The 24,966-nt window shown below is 32.3% G+C and overlaps 1 protein-coding gene across 3 annotated transcripts in view; it reads right to left on the bottom strand.

The window, feature by feature from the left end:
• The window catches only part of LOC124448160, a 40,486-nt gene that overhangs the window by 11,598 nt on the left and 3,922 nt on the right, over nucleotides 1-24,966 (bottom strand). For 2 of the 3 annotated variants that reach the window (XM_046999174.1, XM_046999173.1), the window contains exons 3-9: nucleotides 14,537-14,605; nucleotides 13,460-13,531; nucleotides 12,513-12,743; nucleotides 11,692-11,766; nucleotides 8,683-8,760; nucleotides 4,227-4,304; nucleotides 549-626 (exon numbers count right to left, since the gene is read on the bottom strand). In XM_046999174.1, the coding sequence (XP_046855130.1) occupies nucleotides 549-626; nucleotides 4,227-4,304; nucleotides 8,683-8,760; nucleotides 11,692-11,766; nucleotides 12,513-12,743; nucleotides 13,460-13,531; nucleotides 14,537-14,605 (681 nt within the window). The remainder of the gene's footprint in view (nucleotides 1-548; nucleotides 627-4,226; nucleotides 4,305-8,682; nucleotides 8,761-11,691; nucleotides 11,767-12,512; nucleotides 12,744-13,459; nucleotides 13,532-14,536; nucleotides 14,606-24,966) is intronic. The other variant, XM_046999175.1, reaches the window with a different exon arrangement.

Raw genomic sequence — 24,966 nt, forward strand, 5'->3', positions numbered from 1 at the left:
AAACATTTTCATTAAGAATTTTTTTACAAGGAAACGTTAGTTACTAAATTGGACAACAAACAGAAGATACTATTGTCGATATTAGAAATAACATTACAATGTGCACTGTACAAGAGGGTGTAGATTTGGATTAACATTAAAATAATTCAATGTTAATTTTGTTCGAGTAAAAAGTCTAAAAATTCTCAAGTTTAATTATTCATCTATTTCTTTGTTTCTTAAAATTAGAAAATAAAGAAAGACTAAACATTCTTTTATAAATCTTTACTTTTTGAGGCATGTTTTGGGACATGAAAACAAAGATTTGAGTAGGAAATTTGCTAAAGTTTGATTTAAAATACATAAAAAAGTATGATAACTATATCAAATAAACCTATTTATAACATTTCATGTGAATCACAGCTTTTTTGTTTCTTTTTACCTTCTAGACCCTCGCCTTTTTGCTTAAGTTCAAACGTCATTCCTCTAATAATAGATCTTACGTCACATTACTTAAGCTCTTACGAAGATTTATGATTAAAAATTTACAAAGCATGAATTATATTTACCGTCAATTTTAGCGTTTTGATTGTTAATAAAGTATTGACTTTGCTCTTGACCTGATATCAACGGTTCCAAGTACAATTCTTAGAAAAAAGCATAAAAATATTGCATTTAAGAGTCAGTGAAACAAATGAAATGAAATACACGTGAAAAAATTGACCCCCCCCCTAGCTCACCCAGGATTAAATAGCAACTGTATATTTTGGTAAAAATAGATTAGCAAGAAACATGTTAGAAATAATGCAGTCAAATCTTGTAAGATTGAAAAGCTATACCAAAAACGAATCTAGTTTTTTATAACATATTCCCAGTGCCTAACATTTATATTTTATCGAGTAAGAGACAACAAAAACGATTATATTTTTGCCACTAATTTTTTTCACTATTAATTGTTCTCATCTATCATGGATAAACTTAATTTATCATTTTTACAAGTAAAACGTAATTGCCACTATATCAAGAGAAAACATCCCAAAAAATTAGTCGTTTTAAGACCGACTTTTGTATGGTCTGTAATTGATGAAAAAGCTGTCAGTTTGTCAGTGCGAGCGAAATTTCTGAAAGCGAAGGGCAGTTTCTAAAGGCAAGCCTTAATTTTAAAATGATGAAAAATTTTCTGATAAAAACAAAGCAAAAAATATTTAAAATTAATTTCTCATGCAGCTAGGAAATGAGTTTCCCCTACAATCAACTAATAGCTTTAATTGAAAATTGTCAAATGAAAAGGAAGTGCAGTTTTCCTCTTTATACAAAAAGTATGCAACGCTATTGCAACTAAAAACCATGAATAAATTTCAATGAATTTACTTACGTACAATCATATTTGTTAAATGATAAGCGGTTTCGGATATCTTACAGTGCATATCAGCTCTCTGCTATCTCACATCATCTGGTTTTCTTCAAATAGTAGTTTTCTGGTATACTTTTTTTTGATAACTATTTGCTCATTTTTCAGTCCTCGTTCGTAAATGCAAATATATTTTTAAAGACATAAAAATATTAACTCATAAGTTGCAGCAAGACACGAAAAAATTCACCATAATTAGGTGCTCTAGTAGTTGCCGTCCATATTCACCAAATCATTACGCAATAACACAACATACGAAATGCTGTAAGACATTTAAAAAAAATAGTTTTCATGGATGCAATTATATATTTAACACTACGTACAGCAAGACTATTCAGCGGCTGATAATTTTTTCTAAGCAGTTAGGATGTTATCGAAATAATTGGATGTGATTAACAACATATAGGCAATAATTATTTTTAACGGTTTTGTGTTTTTTTCTTGCCAAGAAACCTTTTTGTAACTCTTACATTGAAAAACGGGTTTTAAAATGAGCATGAAAGTCTTGATATATACTGGTTACCCTTTTACAATTGAACTATCTTTTTCTCACGACTTCTTTAGGTGCCGATGTTACCTACAGGATTTCTATGGTTTGGAGTAGAGCATAAAAAGTTACTTAATAATTTTCAAAACATGTTTTGATTTACTTGAATAGTTTTTGAAAATTAAAGCTTTAAAAATGGATAGGTGTAAAAAGTCTTGTTAACGGACGGGGAGTCAGGAACACGTCCTTTGTTATTTAACGTAAATTAAATTACAATTGAGGTAACTAGTGTGGGAAATTGCTTTATTTTACTAAACGGTCGCCCTGTAAAGCTCAAAATATCTATTTAGCTTTAACAAGGGCTCGTACGGCTGCCCTGAATATGTAATAGAAAATGAAACATTTAAAACGACATCAAATGTTGCCAGAAAAATTAGGCTCTTGTGTGTGCATATGCTCGTATGTCACGTACTCAAGTTGTAAATATATGACTGGTTGAATGCTCTTCGGTATTTCATTACAGCAGCGACATTTTCTTGCATCAAACAGCAATTCGTTATTGCAATTCAAAAACGTAAACCTGAAACCAGTAATCTCGATGTTGAGAGAACAAATAAATAACATTTAACTGTTGTCTATACAGTTATAGATACACGGGTATGACGTCAATTGTGATAAAAACTAAAAAAGTGGCTACGAGCTTTCGGGGCGAGTGTGATTTTAGTTTTTACCACAAATGACGTCATACCCGTGTATCTATAACTGTATAGACAACGGTTGAATGATATTTATTTGATAAATAGACCATAACTCAACTCAGATCTACGTGTTTGAATGAGAGAGTTTAAGATGCAACTGCTACGATTAACGGCTACGGTGGCCGTGTAATTGGTAAACTGAGGCGAGTACGGTCATTGTGCGCGCGAAATTTAACCGTTGTTTATTTTAAGTAACGTGTGGTGCTCGCGACGGTTAACTATAAAGTATAAGCATATGAATATCATAAATAAATATGTCGTAAGATACGAGAAGTATATATAGCCAGCCACATATTGTATGATTCATAACATCAACTACACTAATTTCAACTCTTCGGAATACTTGACTTAAAAATAATTATGAATATTCTCCTTACCTGTTCGTTACATCATTACCAATCCATATTTGTACATAAACACGCTTCGAAATGCCAGTATTTTAATCGAGATTTTAACCGTTGTATTCACTACGCTCAACAGCTCCAAAACTAATCATCGTAGAATATTGGCGGTAAAACTTTGCATTTCAGGCATGCGCATTAATATTCATCCCAGTCCATTTTTCTCGGCAAAGGTAACGGTTTAACGTAGCTGTTAAATCTTAAACTCACTTATAACTGTATAGACAACGGTTAAGTGTTATCTATATGTTTAATATAATAAAATCAAAAAATTCCCAAATCAAACGGTCAAACAGTTTGTTTTCTTTGTACCCCAACATTTGGAACTTGAAACTTATTTAGTAACTTATTTAGTAACTTTTTATGCTCTATTAAAACCATAAAAATCTTATAGGTAATATAGGCACTCTTAAACCGATTGCATAGCGTTGCTGAAATAGTTTTTCATTCCTGTCTGAAATGAAATATGTTTGTTTTTGCGTGCTCATATCGACGTTTTTATCAGAGTATTTAACTATTTTCTTATACGAATCATGTTTTTTTAATTCTTTCCGTTTAGTGCATGCTTCTGGACCGATTTTTAGATTTTATTCAGAAACTATAAAGATATCATTTCACCCCACCCTACTTTGTGCATCCTTTATGTATCAACCGATGTATAAAACACCATATTCCAAACAAATAATATCACAATGTCAAACTTAAGAGAGGGGTGTTATTTTGATTGAAAACCAAATGAAGTCGATATTCATTTTTTTGAGTAAACAGAGAAAAAATATAAATCATTCAGTTCCTGGTCGCCCAAAATAAAAAAAATGAAAAATGATTAAATCCAAATAAAATTAAATCTGACACTTCATATGTGAATCACTATCATGGATGTATTACCAAAATTTTTGCAAAGGGGGCTCTCTGTCATAAACTAAGGACAAATGGAAAACATTTTTTTTTCTTTTTGTGTAGCTTGCATTTATTGGTATTTATAGGAATGATCAATGGAATAAAATCACGAAATAATATGCAAATTTGAGCTGATTCATTTTAATGAATACTTCGCAATTTAAAATTATGCAAGGTTGAATCAATATAAAGAGAAGAGTTGCACCTCCTACCTTAAAAAATAATTCTAACTAGAAGGGATTATTGAGCACTCCCTTCTTTAAAACAGACAAAGCACAAATTTCAATTACCGTTAATTTTAGAGTCCTCATCATCACTACAGTGTTCGACTTTCTCTTCACTGTTTATCGACAGTTCCATTTGCAGTTCTTAAAATGGCATAAAAATATTTTGTTTACAAGAAAGTAAAATACGAATTTTAAAAAGCATAAAAGAATTTTGAATTATATCAAAATACAGAGTAGGACTTGATTCCAAGGTGACATCATATGCATTTATATTTTTCTAAAAATACTCCGGTCTTGGTGCTTTCAAACGCATTACTTAAGCGTTTTTTTGTCTTTAAATATACTGCATGCATACATTATTTTTTCTTGTTTAATTACATTTCATGTATTGCCGTGTTGAGTGTAGTAAATGCAATGAAATTTGCACTGCTAAATAATTGAAATTCGTTCAGCTCAAGCTTCCATATAAAATTTTTTTTATATAACATTCACTAATGCTGACGGCCTATCCGAGCAGCTTAGTTCGAAAATGATTGGTCGAAACAACATCATATTTTTAAACAATGCTGAAATTTAAGTGTCAATGACAGCATAGTTTGACTAAACTTTGCTTTACTATGCCACTTCGTCAATACATATTTTTCCTTCGTAAATTTTGGTTTAAATTGTTCTTTTTTAAGCTCAACACTGCTTGCATATATGCGACAACAATACAAGCGGATCACAACAATGTATGAATCTGTAAAATGTTCATGTCCATTCATCCGCTAGGAAAGTGCTCATATAAATTAAATGTTCATTCACATAACATATTTGGTAAGCTTAGCTAATTGCCTTCAAAATTTAATATACAGAAACAATTACTTAAAGTGACAATGAAGCAACAATTTTGCAACTTAAATTATGTTTGAAATGACTAGAACTTTTGAAATGACAGTTTACTTTCTAAAACATTAATGCATATCTCTTTTTATTCTCTTGATTTTGATGTTTTTGTTAATTCAAATTTATACAACTTGTGACGTCATTTTGTACAACGAGTTCCCACAATGTTTTTAATACTCTTCAGTTTCCTAACAGCTCTAGGTTAATATTAGTAAACTGCATTTCATACCATTAACCACGTCCCAATAAATATTAAAGAGGAACTCTTATAGTCCATTAATAAGGATGCTATGTCTAAAAACTTACTAAAGTTATGGTGCTTTGGAACACATTAAGCAGGCCATTCTTTCCACTTTTAAAAATGCATGCATGCAACTTCTTATTTGCATGTGTTTATACATGTGTTCATTGCGTTGCGTGTAGCAATTGTAGAAAATAAAACTTGCACTGCTTTTGGTAATTAAAAATCAATTATCTGTAATGTCAATATTATATTTTATTAATATGACATTCAGTAATGCTGATGGCCTATCTGAACAAATTAATCAGTTCAAATTTGTTTGTCTTTGAGAGATACTGCTGGCAAAGGTGATATTACTTTTCATGCACAAAGCACCTTAAAAATTATATTATTACGGTGATGCAGCAACTGAAAAAGTCTTATTGCCAAAATACACATGCATTCCCAAAATAGGTACAGGGTACATACTAAGTAGCCTGCGTCTATGCTTAAACTCTAAGAGGGGAGTAAATTGTTGGCGCAACTCGAAAATGGTACGTTTTTTTTCAATATTTTATGGAATTAGCGCCAATTCCATTATAGAATGATCAATATCTGCAATAATGAATAAAGAAACAGGCCATGACATCATTTTTTTTTATAAACACAGGAACAGTTTTGTTTATAGGAAAAATTACGTCACATTATTTATTTGTCATTGTGAAGTATTTGTTAAATATCATGCTTTGATTAAAATTTATTTATAAGGTGTTTTTAAAGCGTAAAACAGTAATTTTTCCGTCTTTTGCTCAGGTAAAACTAAAAACTACTAACGAAAAAAGAAAAATACCCACGCACTATGACGCCATACAATACTTACTAAGAGCCTTCTCCACAGTTGAAATTAAAAAGGATTAATTTAAATTTATGGTAAGTATATTTCCTTCATCTCTAGCATAAATAAGCCTTTCACAAAGCCTTTGGGCATGGAGACAGGGAAGGTAAATCATCCTTATGCTTCTCTCAAAAGAGAGGCAGTGCCTCCTTACTTTATACTAAATTGACAAGATTTTTAGTCAAAGAGAATGCTTGCCATAGGTTTATGTTGATTATATAAAACCTACATATCTGCATTGTTGCCAAATGTTGTAAAAATAATAGTGTCTATGGATTTATTGAACAAATAAAGACACTTTTGGTACTTAAAAAGATAAAAAAAGTACTTGGTCCGTACATGTGGATAGCTTACAACTAAAAGGCCAAAAAAATGAAGTAGATCGATGAATATGATTCCAGTGGTATTATATGTCAAATGACATAAAAGTTAATCTTTAATATTGTCAAGATTCAAAAGATATCTTTTTATGTCTTCCGATCTGATTATATGTTACGGGATTGTTCATTACGTGTTCAAATCATGTAAAGTGACTTACTTATAGTGTATAATTTAAGACAAATTAATTGTCATTGTGTCTTAAAACCGCTTACTCGCTACATCGATGCCATTTGTCCAACCATTGAATCAATTGACGTGTGATTTGTAATCCGTAGCGCAGACACGGAATTTGTATCATTTGCATCACAAGTTTTTGTCCTGCTATGTAAATTTTATAACGTCATCATTGTTCTTTTGTTTTGAATTTTTTTGCTTTTGCAATGATTTAGCACAGAAAACCTTATATAAGAGGACCAAACTCACTGGCTGTCCACGTTACTTGTATTGATTATTCATGATTAAATATACCATTTACAAATATGCACGACATCAGTCTCTTCAATTTTGGGGAAACTGGCCGTGTTGGTTTTATTCCACTCTCGTTTTAATACACTTTTTCCCCAACAATTTATTGTCAATTTCAGTTCACGTTTAGTCTTTAAAAGCTAAGTCTACCTACAATGCATGTGATTGCATGTGTTTTGTCGTACGTTTCTTGTTAGATTTGTTAATTTTCATTGTCAGTTTCATTTTTTGCGTGTAAAACAGAATTACGGATTCATACGGGAAAACGAAAACAATTTTCGTATTTATCACAAAGTACATAGTATATCGCATTGGGGCGCCATATTTTACTCACCAAGTGCCACCTCCATAAATGATGTCAAACGAAAAAGATTGACATGTCTTGCAATGTCGAAATTCAGCAAAAGTAGTTTTTAACGTTGTTGATATTTTCATAAGAAGAAACATAAACCCGCAATTGCGTAGCCAAGATTTTCTGTTAATTGCTGCTCTTCGAATTGAAGGAGGTTATGACTGTTGTTTAAACATTGTGATATAAGTAAAAGAAAATAATTTTGTTGGAATAAGAACTATCACAAGAGACGATGGCCTTTAGCACTCCATTATAGCTATGTCATTGATAAGCCCACGGATCCCACCACAATTAGCAAAGATTGATTTAAACTTATGGTAAGTATATTTTCTCCGTCTCTAGCGCAAATGAAACTTTCATAAAGCCTTTGGGTTGGAGGGTGGGGGTGGTGCTGGAACGATAAATCCTCCTTACTTCTCTTGAAAGAGAGGCATCAATTTACTTTAAATGAGAAAAATTGATATTATAAGAGAATAACTAATTATCTAATTCTTGATTATAAAATCGACATATGTACATTATTGTCAAGTGGGCTTTAAAAAATTGTGCATGAACCTTTGAAGTTCTTCTTCGTTCAACTAATTATTGTTAAAATATTTATCAATTCAGAAAGAAAGCGATTCTAGGTCAGGTAGTTTTCATTTTCCTAATGACAATCTGCGCATAATTTAGTTTAAGTTTGATTCTCGTGATATGTTAAACAATGGGATGCACGCATAATAACCTGTGCATAAAGAGAAATGCTCTAAATGAGCTATTCTCGATACTAAAAATAAATTACTGAAAGTTGAAATTATTCAATCTTTATTTTGTATAGAGATTAAACTTTCCAGTTTGACCAGTTATTTTATTTGTCATACAAAATAAAAAAAATTAAGAATAATAAATTTTCTTTAAAAAGTTTATATTTTGAAGCAGATTTATGAATATAAAAAATATTATTTGAGTTGAAATTCGTTAAGGTTTAAACTAGAAAAGATATATTAAAATAGATTAATGACAATATCCATATAAACTAACTACAGCCCTTGATATGTAAATCTGTATTATGGCTGTATTAGCTAGTAAAATTTTACAAAGGGAGCTCTCTGTGATAAACTAGCTGGAAAAACAGAAAACATTTATTTTTTACTTTTTGCGCAGTATAACAGCTTGCATTTATTGGTGCTTATAGGAATGGTCAAGTGTAAAAAATCACAAAATCATAAGCTTATTTGGGGTGAACTGTTGAAATAAATAGTTGAGAATTTAAAACTTTGCAAAGTTGAAGAAATATAAAGAGAAAAGTTGATAAAACTGACAATACATAAATTTCATTTACCGTTAATGTTAAAGTTGTCGTGATCATTAGAGTCTAGAACTTGTTCTTCAATGAATTTCTGCGGATTTATCTGCAATTCTTAAAATGACATAAAAATATTCGGTTTAGTAGTCAGTGAGACAAAAATAATAAAATGCATAAAAGAAGATAGAATTATCAAATTACAGAACAGAGCCTGTTACCAACAGGACATCGATTTTATGAAAGTTTTTCTAAAAACTTAGCAGTAACCATTAAATATTGTTACATGTTGTAGCAAATAGAACTGCTCATCTTTGAAAACAAATATGATTTATTTTGATGAGTCAGCAATAATTGATGCCCAAATAGTCATTAAGTTATTGATAAAAAATACAAACGAGGTTGCACAACCCATACAGGCCATTGCACAACAAAACCAATTAATTACACAACACATAATCCTGAAAGACTGCAAGTGCAATAGCAAAATAAGATTACTGCTATGAAGTATAGTGTTTATGGATTTATGGAACGTATAAAAGAACTCCTGCATCCTAAAAGGTAAAAATAGGAGCGCAGTGCATACATATGGATAGCCTTCAAATAAATGGTCCACAAAAGAAAGCAGTTTGATGAATATAATTTCAATGGTATTATAGCTATGTTTAATGCGATTAACGTGAATCTTTGAAAATGTGGCGTTGTTTTTTTGCCATTCCCCGAACGTTTATTTTATGTTTATTTTAAACAAACTTGTCGTTTTTACTAAATGCGCAATATCAATAGCGCTTTTACGAAGTTACTTTTTTCATTGCTGTAAACTTTCAATCCTAATAAACAATAAAGATCAAAAAACACCAAAATATAGCAAACTAAATCACTTGAATGATAAAATTGCACTAAAACCCAATACATGCACAAAATTTATTTTGCCTCACGAGAGATTTGCAAATTATGTTACATTACAAAATTTGCTAAAAGATGACCGTTGGCGATCAATCGATGAAATGGAAAAGAAATCTTTAGGAAAACAACATACGATATTTTCGCGAGAAAGCTAAGCACGCACTTAACAGTACTGCACTTCATGATTGTTCGTACATCCGACTTTATCCAAGGATAGGAACGAACACGACAGACACTTAGACATTTTTTCAGTGGCGGTAGCATAGTGGTTAGCCGCCCATAAGAAGCGTCTATCCACAAAAAATGAAGGATTAATTCTTACATCAAAAATTTTTTTGAAGCAGGTTTATGGATATTAAAAACAAGATTAGAGCTGCAAATTGCTAAAGCTAAAATTAAAAATAATTTTCGCGAAGCCTGTTTATCAACGGCTTCAACAGCAATTCTTAAAGTGACATAAAAATATTACATTTAGAGGTGTGAGAAAAGAACACTACAAAATGCATAAGAAAAGTTGCCTTTGATTGAGAATTGAACAAAGGTTTTTTCATAATTTGTTTGAGTCATGGCGATCAGAAAATTTTTCCTTTCATTAGGTATCATTTTTTTTGTCACCCCTCCCCCAAAAATAATGAAGAAAGATTTCATTCTATTTCTAAGATATTTATGGCATGCATGGAAAACCAGACAGGTTTAACAAATTTGCTGAAGTTTTAACTGTTGACAATATATTTGTAAAGCTTATGACTAAATACATATAAAAACATATTGAGAATTCATTTAAATCACAGCTTGTTTTTTCATACCCCAAGACCCTGATAATTTTGATAAGATTAGGACGTTATTCTTCTAAAAATAGATCTTGGGTCGCATACCAGGATTTATGAATTGAAAATGATAAATAAAATGACATGCATTAAAATATTCTGTTTAGGAGAGAGTGGAACGAGATAGCAAAATGCATGAAAGAAGTTTGAATTACCAAAGTGCAGAACAGGACTTGATGCCAACAGGACAATAAATGCATAAATGTTTTTCTAAACGTATAGCAGCAACCATTGAATAGTTTTTACATGGCGCATAAAATAAAACTTCTAATCTTTGAAATCAACTATCACTTATAATTTGAATGACTTAAATGTAATTGATACCGAAATACTTGTTAACACAATGATACATATCTTAAAGTGATTACCTAACACATACCAATCAGTTACCTAACACATACCAAACAATTGCAAAACACACACCAATTAATTACACATCATATACCAACTAGTCACACAGCACATAAAAACACCAAATTAAACAACGGAAACCACCCAATTACACAAAACCTACCAAGGAGGCGTATATATCAAACTGAAAGCATGGAATTCTTTATATTTATATTTATGCCTCCTTGAAGAATATTTATTCGTGAATAACGTAAATTTTAAATGTACGTAAGTTGATTTTAAAGACCTGTTTATTAGCTTTCGCAGTTATGCAGTCGATTTTGCAGAATATAAAAAAGTCAAATACCATAGAGGGAATTATAAAGGTTCTTTAAAGTGTCAGAGTTTGACCAAGCTGAATGCAAAAATGTAAATTGTTTCATGTGAGGCGAAGCGTCAAGATTTGACACAGCAATAGAATTTCATGCCGTAAATTAAAATATATAAATATGCATAATATGTCTTTTTATAGTTTCCATATTATTATATGTAATATTTACATTATTACATCGATTAATAATTCAAATGGGGTTTTAGCAATATTCGTTAAATTATTTACTAACAAGAGATCTTAGAAAAAAGCTATATTTGGCTGATGGCTTTTAAATTGTTTCCTAGCCCTACGTACTTTTTGGATACTATATAATCAAGGTTATTTGATAAATTCTGGGCGAAATAATGGAAAAAACGAAAACTGAAAGACTGTCCTTTGCTGCATTTAATCTATAATATGTTGATATATTTGAATGTAAATAAAAAAAGGACTCGCTCCAAAGTATTCTATAATGGAAGTATATTTTCAATAATGTATTGTGACCGACCATAGATCTGCTACTGCCCCCATGCAGCCTTATATCTTTGTATTCGGTTCAAACGTAATTTCTTAGTTTATGATTTAAAAGCGGAAATGATGAATTCTATTTACCCATAATTCCTTGGCTGTCATTGTCTTGATTATGGTCACTTATTTGTTGGCTTTGCTGTTCACTGTCTTCTAAAGCTTGAAGGGACATTGAAAACTATTACATTTCGGAATGAGAGAAACAAAAAAAATCTAATGCATAGGAAAGGGTTGTACTATCCAATTACACAAAAGATTTGCATAACAAGTGTATATTTCGTAGAAAACATTTGCAACCATTAAAAGATTTATTAATTATTTTTATTCATGAAGTCAATTAAGTGAATTTTCGTAAAATTGATAAATCAACTATTTCTGAATATTGAACAACAAATGTTTTCATACAAGTGATTGTCAAGTGTAAATGAAAATCACCACTTTGAATAACGGAAACATTATTTATTTCTTCTTGTCTTGGTTGTTGAAATATTTAAACCCTCTTTCAGAAAGATTTAATATGATTAAAAAAATCTTGACGAATTTTTTTAAAGCATTGAGATAACATGCACTGATAACATTCACTTGTTGTTATGTTTTATCTTACATCCTCCAATGCTAGTTTAGCTTAACATCGAGATATTCAAATACGACCAAATTTCGGTCAGAGGAACAATTGGAAGTCCAAGTACCGATTCCACGAAAGATTTTTTAAGATCTGGTGCACTGTTCACTTAAGCTGGATTTTCTCAACCGTTCAGGGTTTTTATGCATCATGAAATTCAGTTGAATATTTTCTGCCCATTAGTTTTCCATAATTCTTTGTTCAAATAATTTTCAACAATACAAATCATATTGAAAGTGGAATTCACTAAAGAAATATGTTGACAAACTACATAAAAACTGACCTTTCATAGAAAATTCTCCACAATCACATATGTTTATCCAACAACGAATAAGTGTTTCAAAAGAATTGTAAGTCGTTTGACTGTTCATCATGTCCTCAATGGTTATGTTCATTTTTTCACCCAACCTCATATGTTTCAATTCAACTTTATAGTTGTCAAGCATTTTTAAACAAACTTCTTGACAAATATCTTCATCCATTTCAAAGAACTTTAGTTGCTCTTGCATGCACTCTAATAACATGCAATGAAAAATTGTTAAACTGAAGTACATAATAGGCTTTTACTGAGTGCTATAATTTATTTTTACATTCATCTATGCACAGCTACTAACAGAGGAATGGGTGACAAAAGGGATAATTTATTCTTTACCCCATGGTTTCACGTGGCCTAAAGTATGATGTAAAAAATATACTGTAGTGAAAAAAATTTAACATCACGGCAAATATAATGAGAGTTGGCACGTAAATTTTGGCTACGCTAATTCAAGAATGTAAATACCATCGTATCATCTTTTATTATATATTTTGAAGCAATTTGAGAGGCACATATACTTGAAAACTGTCACCCACATGACTTTGTGTATGTTCTGAAGCCTAAGTGAGTTCTTATCGAGCCCTAACACTTACGTATCACAAAATTGTTGCAGTTAGATATTATGGTTTTTTAAAAAAACTTCAAAAAGGGTACTGTCCTATACAAGTTCATCATTTTAAAACACACAATAACTTGTAGTAAAGAAGATCGTAATCATCTTAAGTCCATGTCTAAGCCGTTACTATGTTTAGTCATAATAACATTGATTTTTAAAGTAGTAACTATGGTAGACTTAGTTTATCAAGTTAAAAACCAAGGAAGGATGTTTTAGGTAGCCCTTTGAACTTCGGCCATTTAAAGTGATGATACTAGTTTAGAAAATTGCATGAGATAATCCCCTCGTAAGTCATTACCTCTCGTTTGTTTACTTCCAAAATAAAGAAGGAATGCTTGAAGCTTGCTCTGGCGTAAAAGAGGCCGTTTTTCTATGTGGTTATTAAAGGATAAAAAAATAAACCCATTAGTCGTAGCTTCATGGATAATGTACACAAAGAATGTGATTGCAATTCCAGAATTCTCGACCAAGTTATGGTAAACCACGACACATTTCTATAGCAATTCATTACGTTCTGCAGCGATGAGTGAAAAATATTAAAATGTATTTGATATTAAAACGGCAGAAATTACTGGAAAGGAGACTTGAAAAGCAATAGATAAAAAATACCAAAATGTGTGAGACGAAATCAAAGTATGTTCACAGGCCTTTATTGAAAAATTTCAATGGAATTAAATAAAATGTCCAATAGTAAAAACAACTATTGAAGAAACAAGTTCCTAAAATAAACAATGAACTTATGCCAACTGTTAATTTCTTATGGTTGTATATAAAAGCATGCAATAATATTGCTCTAGGTGCGAGGATTTCCAAGTTGAACTAAGGATTTTATCATATAAAGCCAGAGAAAAACCTGCACCACTAAGTTACTCTGCAACACAAATACAGAATAAAATGCGTCTAGCAATTATTCCCTATCTAAGCTATATTATAACTATCCATTAACAAAACATGTTTTAAAACACTTTATTACAGGGTAGCTGTATAAAAAGTGAGACAACGTTGACACGGCTCTGATTTACATTAGTGGAAGCTTCTTTGAAGATTGAATACTATGCCATGTATAAATGAACATGAAAAACCAGGCTCATTTTAGAATTTTTGTAAAGTTTGACAATGAACACTTAAATACGCATCTTTGTGACTATATACATACAAACATATTGTAATTACCATTATTAACAATTAATGACATTAGGTCTTTTGAGACGTAAATGCGTAACGTAAAACACATTTAACTTATGTTTTGCCTTACCTCTTGGATGGTCATTATTTTGCATAGATTTATAATTCATTAGTTATTATATAAAGAGTAATCTTAATCGAAAGTATGAGATTCATAATTTGTGAGCGACAAAGAATGAGTTTTATTTACCGTAAATATCAGGTTTATCACTGTCACTAAAATCTTGGCTTTTCTTTTCAAATGGTAGCCCCTGCAATTCTAAAAATGACAAAAAGTTGTACATTTAGCAATGGGTTCAGGGTTGAGTGAGACAAAAATAATAAAATACATAATTATAGCTCAAATCATTCTATTGCTCACAGAGTCGGAATATTTCCTTTACAATTGAAGAAAACTGAGAAACAACCGTGTGACATAACTTACTCAATTATGCAATCCAATCTATCAACATCGGAGGTTGACGTTTACTAAAATTACCTTTGTTTTATTGTCACATAAATCTTTTTTGTATATAACCTATATTTTGTCATGCAATATATTTTTGAGAGTAAACTAGGTATAAAATGAAATTATCCCTTTGTGTTACGAGCATATTTGATTTCATTGTAAAGGCACTTAATTCAATGATTCGTAAAATGAAACTGTTTCCTTCCCTGGTTTTACTTTTATTTGAAATTCTTTCGCACTGATATTAAAAGTTTTTGATAGAATTCCTCACCATTGTTCTTTTAAGTAGTTAGATACTGTATATTTAGTGCACACGCATGCGTGTTCTACATAGTTACATAATGTTCTTTATTACAAGAATCCAACAGCTGCTCTTTTGAAGGGAAATCCATCGGCTTTAATTTAATTTGGTTTTTATTTCATTTTTAATAGGTTAATGCAAGTTTGAATATTTTTTGATTAGTATCTTGTTCTAAAGTCAATTCTATTCCCATTGATTTTTTACTAGAAGGACAAAGTAATGGGTAAGTTTGAAGTACCTTCAAAGATAGAGTCCTCGCTAAAGTTATCGTTCCTTTGTAGCTATTTTTTTTGTTTTGACAACACGTGTGTTATGATAAACGCTAAATAAACAATTCGGCTCTGAAATACAACCCAATATTCTTTTCTCTGTTTGAAGAAAGTGTTTAAAAAATCTTTTGCAAAATCTACTGTCATCTATTGCTTTTTATTTTCATCCTGAATACCAAACCTAAACACTTCCTGCTCATCATCTTTCTTTCATTTGCCGACAAGTCTATTGACGTCTTTACTTATAACCGCGATCTCACGTCTGCAAATACCTTCATTACTTTATTTTGGTCACTCAAGAACGTCTGCTTATCTTCTACATCACATTCTATCTGTGGATCATAGCAACTAACTATGTTGAAAACAGCATCTTTAATTTCTACAATATGTTTAACATTTCTCTTTTCAATATTATTAACGAATTTCTTCTTCCAGATAACTTGGGTTAATCCCCATCAACTTCAAAGAAAACACTTCGAATACTGCTTCTAAGCGTATATTCTGACTAATATACCTTCAAATTGCTTGGAAACGCAAGATGCGCACCTTTCTTCATTGCATAATGTTTACAAACTCTTCAGCTTTCCTATATTACTCCCAGCGTTTAAAGTCTCTACAATCAGTGCAATACTTGTGCTTACTTTGGTGTTTCTTTGTCTTTAATTCTTTTCTTTTTTTTAACTTATCTTTAGGTACAATAATTCCATGAAATAAGTGTAGTCGAGAAGAGTCGAATAACTGAATAATATATTTTCCTAATGAATATCTTCCTAATTGTGACCAGGTATATACCGGGCGGGAAGCCCTGTATATGAAATGCTTTTAATAGAGCCATTCAATACAAAAATAACGTATACAAAGAAATATTTAGTTAGAAGCGTAGCGTTTCGTCTTGACTCTCAAGACATCATTAGACAGTATTAAATTATAAGTATAGAGGGGTATATATATAATAGCTATTTACATAATATTAAATTACATGGTGGGATGAAAACGTGAAAGTTACGGAACTCCAACGCCTATCGCCATTGCCAGAACAAATTATTACATGACGAAATCAACGCCAAACACGCTAAAATACGAACCTTATTCGCACAGCTAACAACAGCACATGAAACCTTGCTTCGCTCATCTCCAAAATTGATTTCATTCACTTAAGGAACACTTTGCGAAAATTCCAAGAAACTGAACAATCACCAACGTATACAAAACAAAATGCTTTTCCACCTCAATGCCGACAATAAAACTCGAACATGATAGATCCTAATACGGTAGTGTTTAAATTCTCACACCGACTAATCACAGACAAGGAGAAAGAAATTCTTTCAAAAGGTCTGAACTTTGCCTTACCACCATCGAAACTCAATTTCTGCCATTTTCTTACGCCTTTTGAAAGGTTATATTCCCAGATTAAGCAAGAACCCATTTATGAGCCTTCTGGATTCCACACGGAATTCATAAGGACTCGGATGAAAGAAATCGCACAATCCGGTTTTTGCAGTTATAATCCTCTAAACTTTTTGTATTCAAGGAAAAACATCAACACGTTGAATGATTTACGAAACGACCGCAACATCTTCATAATGAAACCCGATAATAGAAACGGCGTTGTCATCTTAAACAAAGACGACTACAAAAAAAAAATGGAGGAAATTTTATCTGACGACTCAAAATTCGTGCGCTTAAATCAAGACCCCGTCAAATTGACCATACAACAAGAAAACCAAGTAAAGACTCTCCTGAAAAACTTCTAAGTCAATTGATCAAAGAAAATACGACGAACTCTACCCAACAGGTCCACGAATGGGTATTCTCTAAGGACTACCTAAAGTACATAAAACTAACATACTACTAAGGCCTATCCTATAATGTATAAATTATTACTCGTATAAGATAGCCAAACCATTTACTGGTTTACACTCATCCCAAATCCGCACACAAATCAATCGTCTTTGTCGTGCCGCTTTCCCACACTGTGAAATACGATTTTTCTTTCGATCCACCAAACGCCTGTCCAGCCTGTTTCCTTTCTAGGACAAAGAGTCCAATACTCTAAATACAAGTGTTGTCTATTCTTTCACTTATTGATAATGCTCCGCATCGTACGTGGGTCAAACCACCCGCCACCTACACACTCGAATTTCAGAGCATTTGATCATCACTCCTTTGATTGGTAAACCTTGTAAACATCCCAGTCATTCCTCCATACTATCACACCTTAAATCCACAGGACACATCGCCACCCTCGAGGATTTTGAAATACTTTCTTCATACTCATACTCACAAGAGCTTCTTATTCACGAAAGCCTCTTAATCAAGAAAGTGAAACCATCTCTTAACGTCCAAGGAAACTCCATTGTCCTTTTGTTGCTTTAATCTAATTTCGTCCGTCCTCATGTTTGTATACTTATACTGATGTGTACTTAATCACGTATACTTATACTGATTGTGTGTTCTTTGTTTCTTTCCTGATTTCTATGTATCCCACGTCATACCATTTTATCCCATTTACTTTCACGTTTTCATCCCACCATGTAATTTAATATTAATTTAATAGCTATTATATATATATACTTACTGTACTTACGGAGATTCAAATAAACAAAACTTCCTATATATATATATATATATATATACGCCTCTACACTTGAAATTTAATACTGCCTGATGTTGTCTTAAGAGTCAAGACGAAACGTTACGCTTCTAAATAAATATTTCTTTTTGTACGTTATTTTTGTATTAAACTCTTTTAAAAGCACATTGCTGGGCTTTAATATTTATATTAAGAATATCTTCGTAATTGTAAATCTCTCTGTGTGTGATACACCACAGAGATCATGTGTTGTGGTCCATATATATATCATAACAAACAGTGTTTATAAGTGACCCATCTGTTGCACAAAATAAAATTTTCCCCTTGTACTCAGGGATGCCGGAACGTCGATAATTGTTTGTGTTCTCAAACAGTAATATATGCGTATTTTACCTGATTACTTTCTTTTAAAATCAATTGTTTTTACGACTATCAATATTTGCCTCCTAAATTCCCTGCTTGTTGCAATCAATGCAATATTGAAAAAAATCTTTATCTTACACGCAAGAATGCAATTTCGTAACAACTACGAAATGAAAACTATTAAAACGAAAACTATACTTCAAAAAACCAACTATTAATTTAAGATTATCTTACATTTACAGCAAGTAACGCTGCTATCCGGTAAGTCTTAAGATCTGTTTTCTAACATTATTGACATAATAATTTTTTTTTGAAGTAAAAGAGAACAGAAAATTTGCCATAGGAGAGAAAACCAACATATGTCTGTTAATTTGCTATGTGTTAAGGCGAATTCACCAAGATATGTTAATTCATTTCGATAATAAATACACAAAACACAAATATTATTTGAAGCTAATCCGTACTTGTATGAACACGATACAGACCTTTATAAGAAAAAAAAATCAATGCATTTTGACAATCGCATTGAGCCTTTTTTCATCAACTCATGTCGTAGCAAAACTGAAATATCTTTCTCTCTTTAAATTATCCATAATTTTAATAACTTTATCACATTGTTCTTTGTTTCATCCTCAGCACTCCAAATCAAACACATAAATGTTTCCAAAGATCATACGATGTTTTAAATTTATTCATGTTCACAGTAAGTTATGTCCATGATTTCAGACAACCTCTTGAGTCATATCAAATGTATTGTTTCCAAGAATTTTTGGTACAAATTTGACGCTAGATATTTGGATCCATATCGAAAATCTTAGTTTCAGGTTGCAAACACTCTAATAATAAACAAAGAAAAATCTATATTAAAACGAAAATAATAACACAAAGGGAATACTTCGTGCACTTGACTTTTACCCTTTTCCAGGTTTAATTTTTAACAACTTTTAATTTTATAAGTTTCATAAACTATTACAAGCAGTTTTGAAAATTCAGCTTTAACATAACATCACATGTTTATTCTTGCAATCGGTAATCTGTAGTCTATACAACATGGTTGGTCCGACAGCAATCTTGGAAGTCCATTATTTCATTTTTCTATTCTCTTTTTGTCATCTGTCAAAGTATTTTCATCCCTAGTCACCCTATCCTTAATTACATTAATCTCTTATCCTTTCTGTTTTGCTTTCTGACTTGCTAATTAATATGAATTACAAATTTATTTTCAAGCAATCGTATGCTCTATGTCGTGCTTCGGCCTCTTTCTTTTCAACGTTATGTCTTGCTTTCCCTTTTTTGTTGTTCACTTTCTTCAGTCTTTTCAGTATCATATTCCTTAAATTTCTTTTTTGCATAATCAAGTCAACTTATTTCAATTTCCATAATTTCTTAAAAGCACAATAGTCATAAGACATTTAAAATATAGTCATAAGACTTGAAGAAACTTATGGTTTATTTTAAATGTCTTATTTCAAATTTTTTTAAAAGTCACACAAAGTACATTTAGCCGTACATTTTGACAGCCTCTTGGCACTTCTTATTTCCCCCCAAACCACACAACACTCTTCCATTTAACGTTTCTATCACTTTGACCACATTACAGACTTTGCACAATACATTACTATTTAGTGACGTTTAGTCATTTGACTAACCAAGCACTATATATAGTCACTATTTGTAACGTTCACAAATGTAGCTCGCCTACATGCTCTAATTTCCGTCTTAATTACACAGTTTCCTTTTGAATACTGAAATTAATCTTCTGTGCGTAAGCATACCACAAAAATATTATATGATTTTAAAGAAGTCAATCAAAAGCAGTAATAAATTTTTACATTGGGCAAATTACAAAATATTTACTACGCATTTTTATGAAGATATTGATCCACTAAAGTTTGCTGGAACAAATACAGAACGATGCATAAAAAACAGTAAGCCTAAAAAACCCAAGGAGCTCATTTCAAACGTAAAATTTACTTGTTATAAAAGAGATAATAGGAAAATTATCTTATTTTCTTATGTCTTTATCGCATTCGGCAAGTATAATGCTCAACGTTTGAAAAGGTCTTTAAAGGATCAAAAATTAAAACCAGAAATATGCCAAGGAAAACACTAGCTAACAATATTATATTGTATTTGATAGCCAGAAGAATTGCAAGCCGGAAAATGAATTTAAAGGTCAACCTTATGTAAATTTGTGAAAATTTTCAGAATTCATTTTGTCAGAAATCTTTTGTTTCCACTGTAAGTGAGCAGATACATAATTTTACAGGAGGACTATAAGTTGTGTATTTTCGCCAATTTTAAAAGTGTAATTTCACATATAGAGTACGAAGATGCTAAAACTGAGAACTTGCCACATGAAGCGATATCAAAAATCATACTAATCATGCTCTTTATAATTCTTGTCCAAAAATATTTATTTTTAAAGTTGTTATATATGAAATAAACAATAAGTTTTTCTTTAAATCTCCCTATATTTTAAATAATAAAAGCAACATAAATGCATTTAAAGTGTTTACATTACGAATTTTAGCCCCCCCCCCCCTTTTTATTAGCTAAATTAAAAGACCTTGTTTCAGTGATTTCAGATCTGCAATAATAATTGAAATTGGATTGGTGAAAGTGATTTTACGGACGTTCAAACTCACGATTTTCAGCATTTTTTTGAGAAATTTTTTGATCGGTATGCTAATGCTTGTGACGTAGAAAGTTGAACACATATATCAACATGGCGTATTCTACTAGTAATCGTAATAAGAAACGCAGAGGAAAACGCTGTGTTGCCGGCGGACCTAATCAAATTAGTTGCGCCAATGACTCAAAAACCGAAGGAATGTCGATGCATCTGTTTCCTAAAAAGACATAGAAAATGTGTAAATTTTGTGCGTAAACATAGACCGGGTTTTGAGGCTTCCTCTACCTCGAGTCTGTGTTCTGCGCGTTTTGAAGATTCTTGTTTTGACTTTAATTTGAGCGTGAAAGTCAAGCTCAAAAGAAGGTTGAAGAAAGATGCTATCCCAACCATTGACGTGGCTGGGATTCCAGAACCATTACAGGACGAAATAACCGATCGAAAGCGAAGGCAAGTAAGTTTACGCTTGTTTATGTTAATTTTTCTTTTGTCATATGTAAATTCGATATAAGGTTTGTAGATTATTCGACATACTCTCCATAAGCCATAGCTGAAGGAAACATGTTTTTTCGATGAGGAAGTACCATCTACTAGTGATGGAGCTGAGCATGTTGAAGTATGCACTGGGGAAGCAAACGATTCGCCATTTGAAGAAGAACTACATGCAGTTGGTGAAGATATTTGTGAATCCCAGTCTCCATGTAAATCGTGCCATCGTCTTAAGAAAAAACTTACATCTTTACAAAAGACTTTAAGCTGGTATAAAAGACAAAAGCATCTTTGAAGAAAAAGGCCCAGAAGTTGCAAAATGAATATCGAAGCGAAATCAGGGAAAATCGTAATACATCCGTGGTGACCAGCATTAATATAGACGATGGAATGCAGGGGAGTGCTGAAGAGCTTTTCGAAAGAGAATCATACATGGACTACTCCTCTTTCGAAGAGTCTAGTCAGAGTGAAGATTTAGATGAAGATACCACAAGTAATACAGTCAGGTATTTTATCTTATAAAGAATTAGATCTCTGTTCTATTTCATAATAATGAATTTTCTTAATCGTGTTACAGAATTGATGAAGGAGCAAGCTCGCATGAGCAACCTATGCTCATGGTATTTTACATCTCATTGGTTGAGTTATTTGAAACATTTTGCTTTAACTGCAAGGCTGAAAATCCAAAAGTACACATTAAAAACATTTAATGATTGTGATGCTTGGCGGCGATAAGCACGTCCATTCCTATCTCTCAATAGTGGCCCAACGTTTTCAAGGGCAGCCTCATGAACTAAAGGCCCAAATTTGGCATGCTGTGTTCAGTGGCGTATCTAGCGGTCTGGCTGGTCGGGCCCAGCCCGACCAAATATTTTCCCAAAAATGAAAAATTTGTTTTCTTTAAAGTTGGATTTGCGAAAATTTTAAATTCTGCGACTCTTTTTGGAATAATCCACAGTCTATTAGTGTAATATTTGTCAAATTGCGTCGTTATTAGCAAAATTATCATATTTTTAAACGTTACTTAGCAACAATGACTAGTGCATTTCTAGTGCCAGGCATTACGCAGTTTAGTCGGGCTCTGAAAATTCAGCCCGACCAAATAGTAAAATCTATAGTGGGATTATCTGCAATCTGATTGGTTGACAGCAACTGAGCAAACTCAAATGCGCTGTTTCGCAACATCTAGTCGGGCTCTGAAAATTCAGCCCGACCAAGTAATAAAATCTATAGTGGGAATATCTGTAATCTGATTGGTTGAGAGTAGCTGTGAACACACTCAAACGTTTAACAACATCTAGTCGGGCTCATTTTCAAAAGCGTGACTTGAATTTTGAGCTTTCGAAATATACTTTCGGAAATCGTGATAACTTACATTACAATGGCTTCGGCTAATGAAATCGATATAATAAGTGAACTACAAAAGAAACCCCTTTCTGTTCGACAATCAGGCGAGCAAAATATACTCGTAAAGCAGCGGCCAACTCCAAATTTACAAGCGACTACAGGCAATAGAAGCTTTCAGGAAAGTTGGTACTCGAAGAAAGATTGGCTTTGTGGTAGCTCAGAAAAGAATGCATTGTTCTGTTGGCCTTGTCTTTTATTTTGCCCTGGATCGTCATCTTCATGGACGCAGACGGGATTCAAAAACATGAAGAATTTCCTATCTGATTATAATAAGCATGAGAAGGCAAAATCGCACATGGGTGCCTACAAGACCTGGAAGACCTACGGTTTTCAGCCTCGTATCGACTGTATCATGTCACAAACTAGACGTGAAGAGATTCAGCGTTATAACGAGGAGGTAAGGCAAAACAGGGAAATGTTGAAAACCATAACAGAAGCTGTTTTATACTTGTCTAGGCAAGAGCTTGCATTTAGGGGGGGCATGATGAATCTAGTAGCAGCATGAATAGAGGAAATTATAGACAGCTACTTGAAAGTTTTGCCAAGATGGATTCTTTTTTTGAAAGGCGATTACATGGAAGGCTTGCTGAAACCCACCTTGCTGGGGGAGGGCGGTTTACTGGAGTCTCTCCTGATATTCAGAATGATTTGATTGATTGTCTTGATAAGATAATAGAGGATGAGATTTTAAAGGAAGTATATTGCTGCACTTTCTTAACTATACAAGTTGATGAGGCAACTGATGTTTCTACCAAAGAACAATTGAGTGTAATTGTTCGAATGGACAAAGGGGAAAGTGTCATTGAAAGACAGCTTGGGTTTGTTGATGTTAGTTGTGATAGGACTGCAACTGCTATATCATCAGTAGTTAAGGGTAAGTTAAGTCAATACAATAATGTGAAATAGAAATTTATTGGACAGACTTATGATGGTGCATCTGTTATGTCTGGTCATCTCAATGGTGTTCAAGCTCAAGTTCAGCAGGATTATCCTTATGCTCAATTTGTTCACTGTGCTGCCCATAGACTAAATCTAGTATTATGTCAAGCTGCATCCTCCATCTCACCTGTTAAGATTTTCTTTGTTAATATTAGTGCTTTCTGCACCTTTACTAGCAACCCCCAAAAGAAAAGCTTACTATCATCCCATAGGCTTGAGTTTCCTAGTCCTGGTGACACAAGATGGTATTATAGGGCTCATGTCATCAATGTCTTGCAGTCTAACTATGAGAAACTGATAGACATATTTGAAAATCTTACTGATAATCCAATAGGTTGGGATGATGAAACGCTAAGTAAGGTTACTGGTTTTTTTGGCTACCTTAAAGGCTTCTTGTTTTGTTTCTTGGTACATGTTTTCTAGAGAATTCTTGAGCAGTCATCCATACTTTATTCTATCTTGCAAGACAAGGACACTGACTTTCATTATGGAATGAGTAGGTTTGAGAGATTCAAGGCCTTTGTTGCTTCTCTGAGAAATGATACAGAATATTGTCAGGTGTACGACCTGTTGAGAAAGTGGACCACCAGTAACCAGGTATGACCAACGGCATAATTACAAACAAATGTATTTTGAAATTCTTGACAATTGTGACTATGCTGACTGAGCGATTTCAGGATATGGAGCGTTTTAGATTTTTGACCTTGTTAACCCTAGGGTTTAAAGATGTGGAAAGGTGAAGTGCCCTCAGAAAAGATAAATCTTCTAAAGGAGGTTTATGGTGATATGTTTGACATACCAATGCTAGTTAGCCAACTTTGTTTTATTTACAGAGATAAAGACTTTCACTGTGATTCATGCGATGAATTATTGAAATATATTTTTCAGTTCCATTATCAATCTAGTATTCCAGAAGTTGTAAACTGTTAAAGATAAATGGGTTTTGTCAATTACAAGTGCTTCAGTTGAGAGGTCATTTTCTGTTTGAAGAGGGTAAAAATTATCTTAGAAATACTATGAGCCAAGGACGTTTTAGTTCTCTTTGCAGGATTTCCATTCACAAAGACATACTGTCAGAGAAAGAAGACACCAACACATTGCATGATGAGGTAGTAAAGAAGTTCATTGAAAAACCACGAAGACTTGCTTTCTTATACAAATAGGTATTCATATATGGCT

Source organism: Xenia sp. Carnegie-2017, unplaced genomic scaffold (assembly GCF_021976095.1).
Source record: "Xenia sp. Carnegie-2017 unplaced genomic scaffold, XeniaSp_v1 HiC_scaffold_23, whole genome shotgun sequence".
NCBI lineage: Eukaryota > Metazoa > Cnidaria > Anthozoa > Malacalcyonacea > Xeniidae > Xenia > Xenia sp. Carnegie-2017.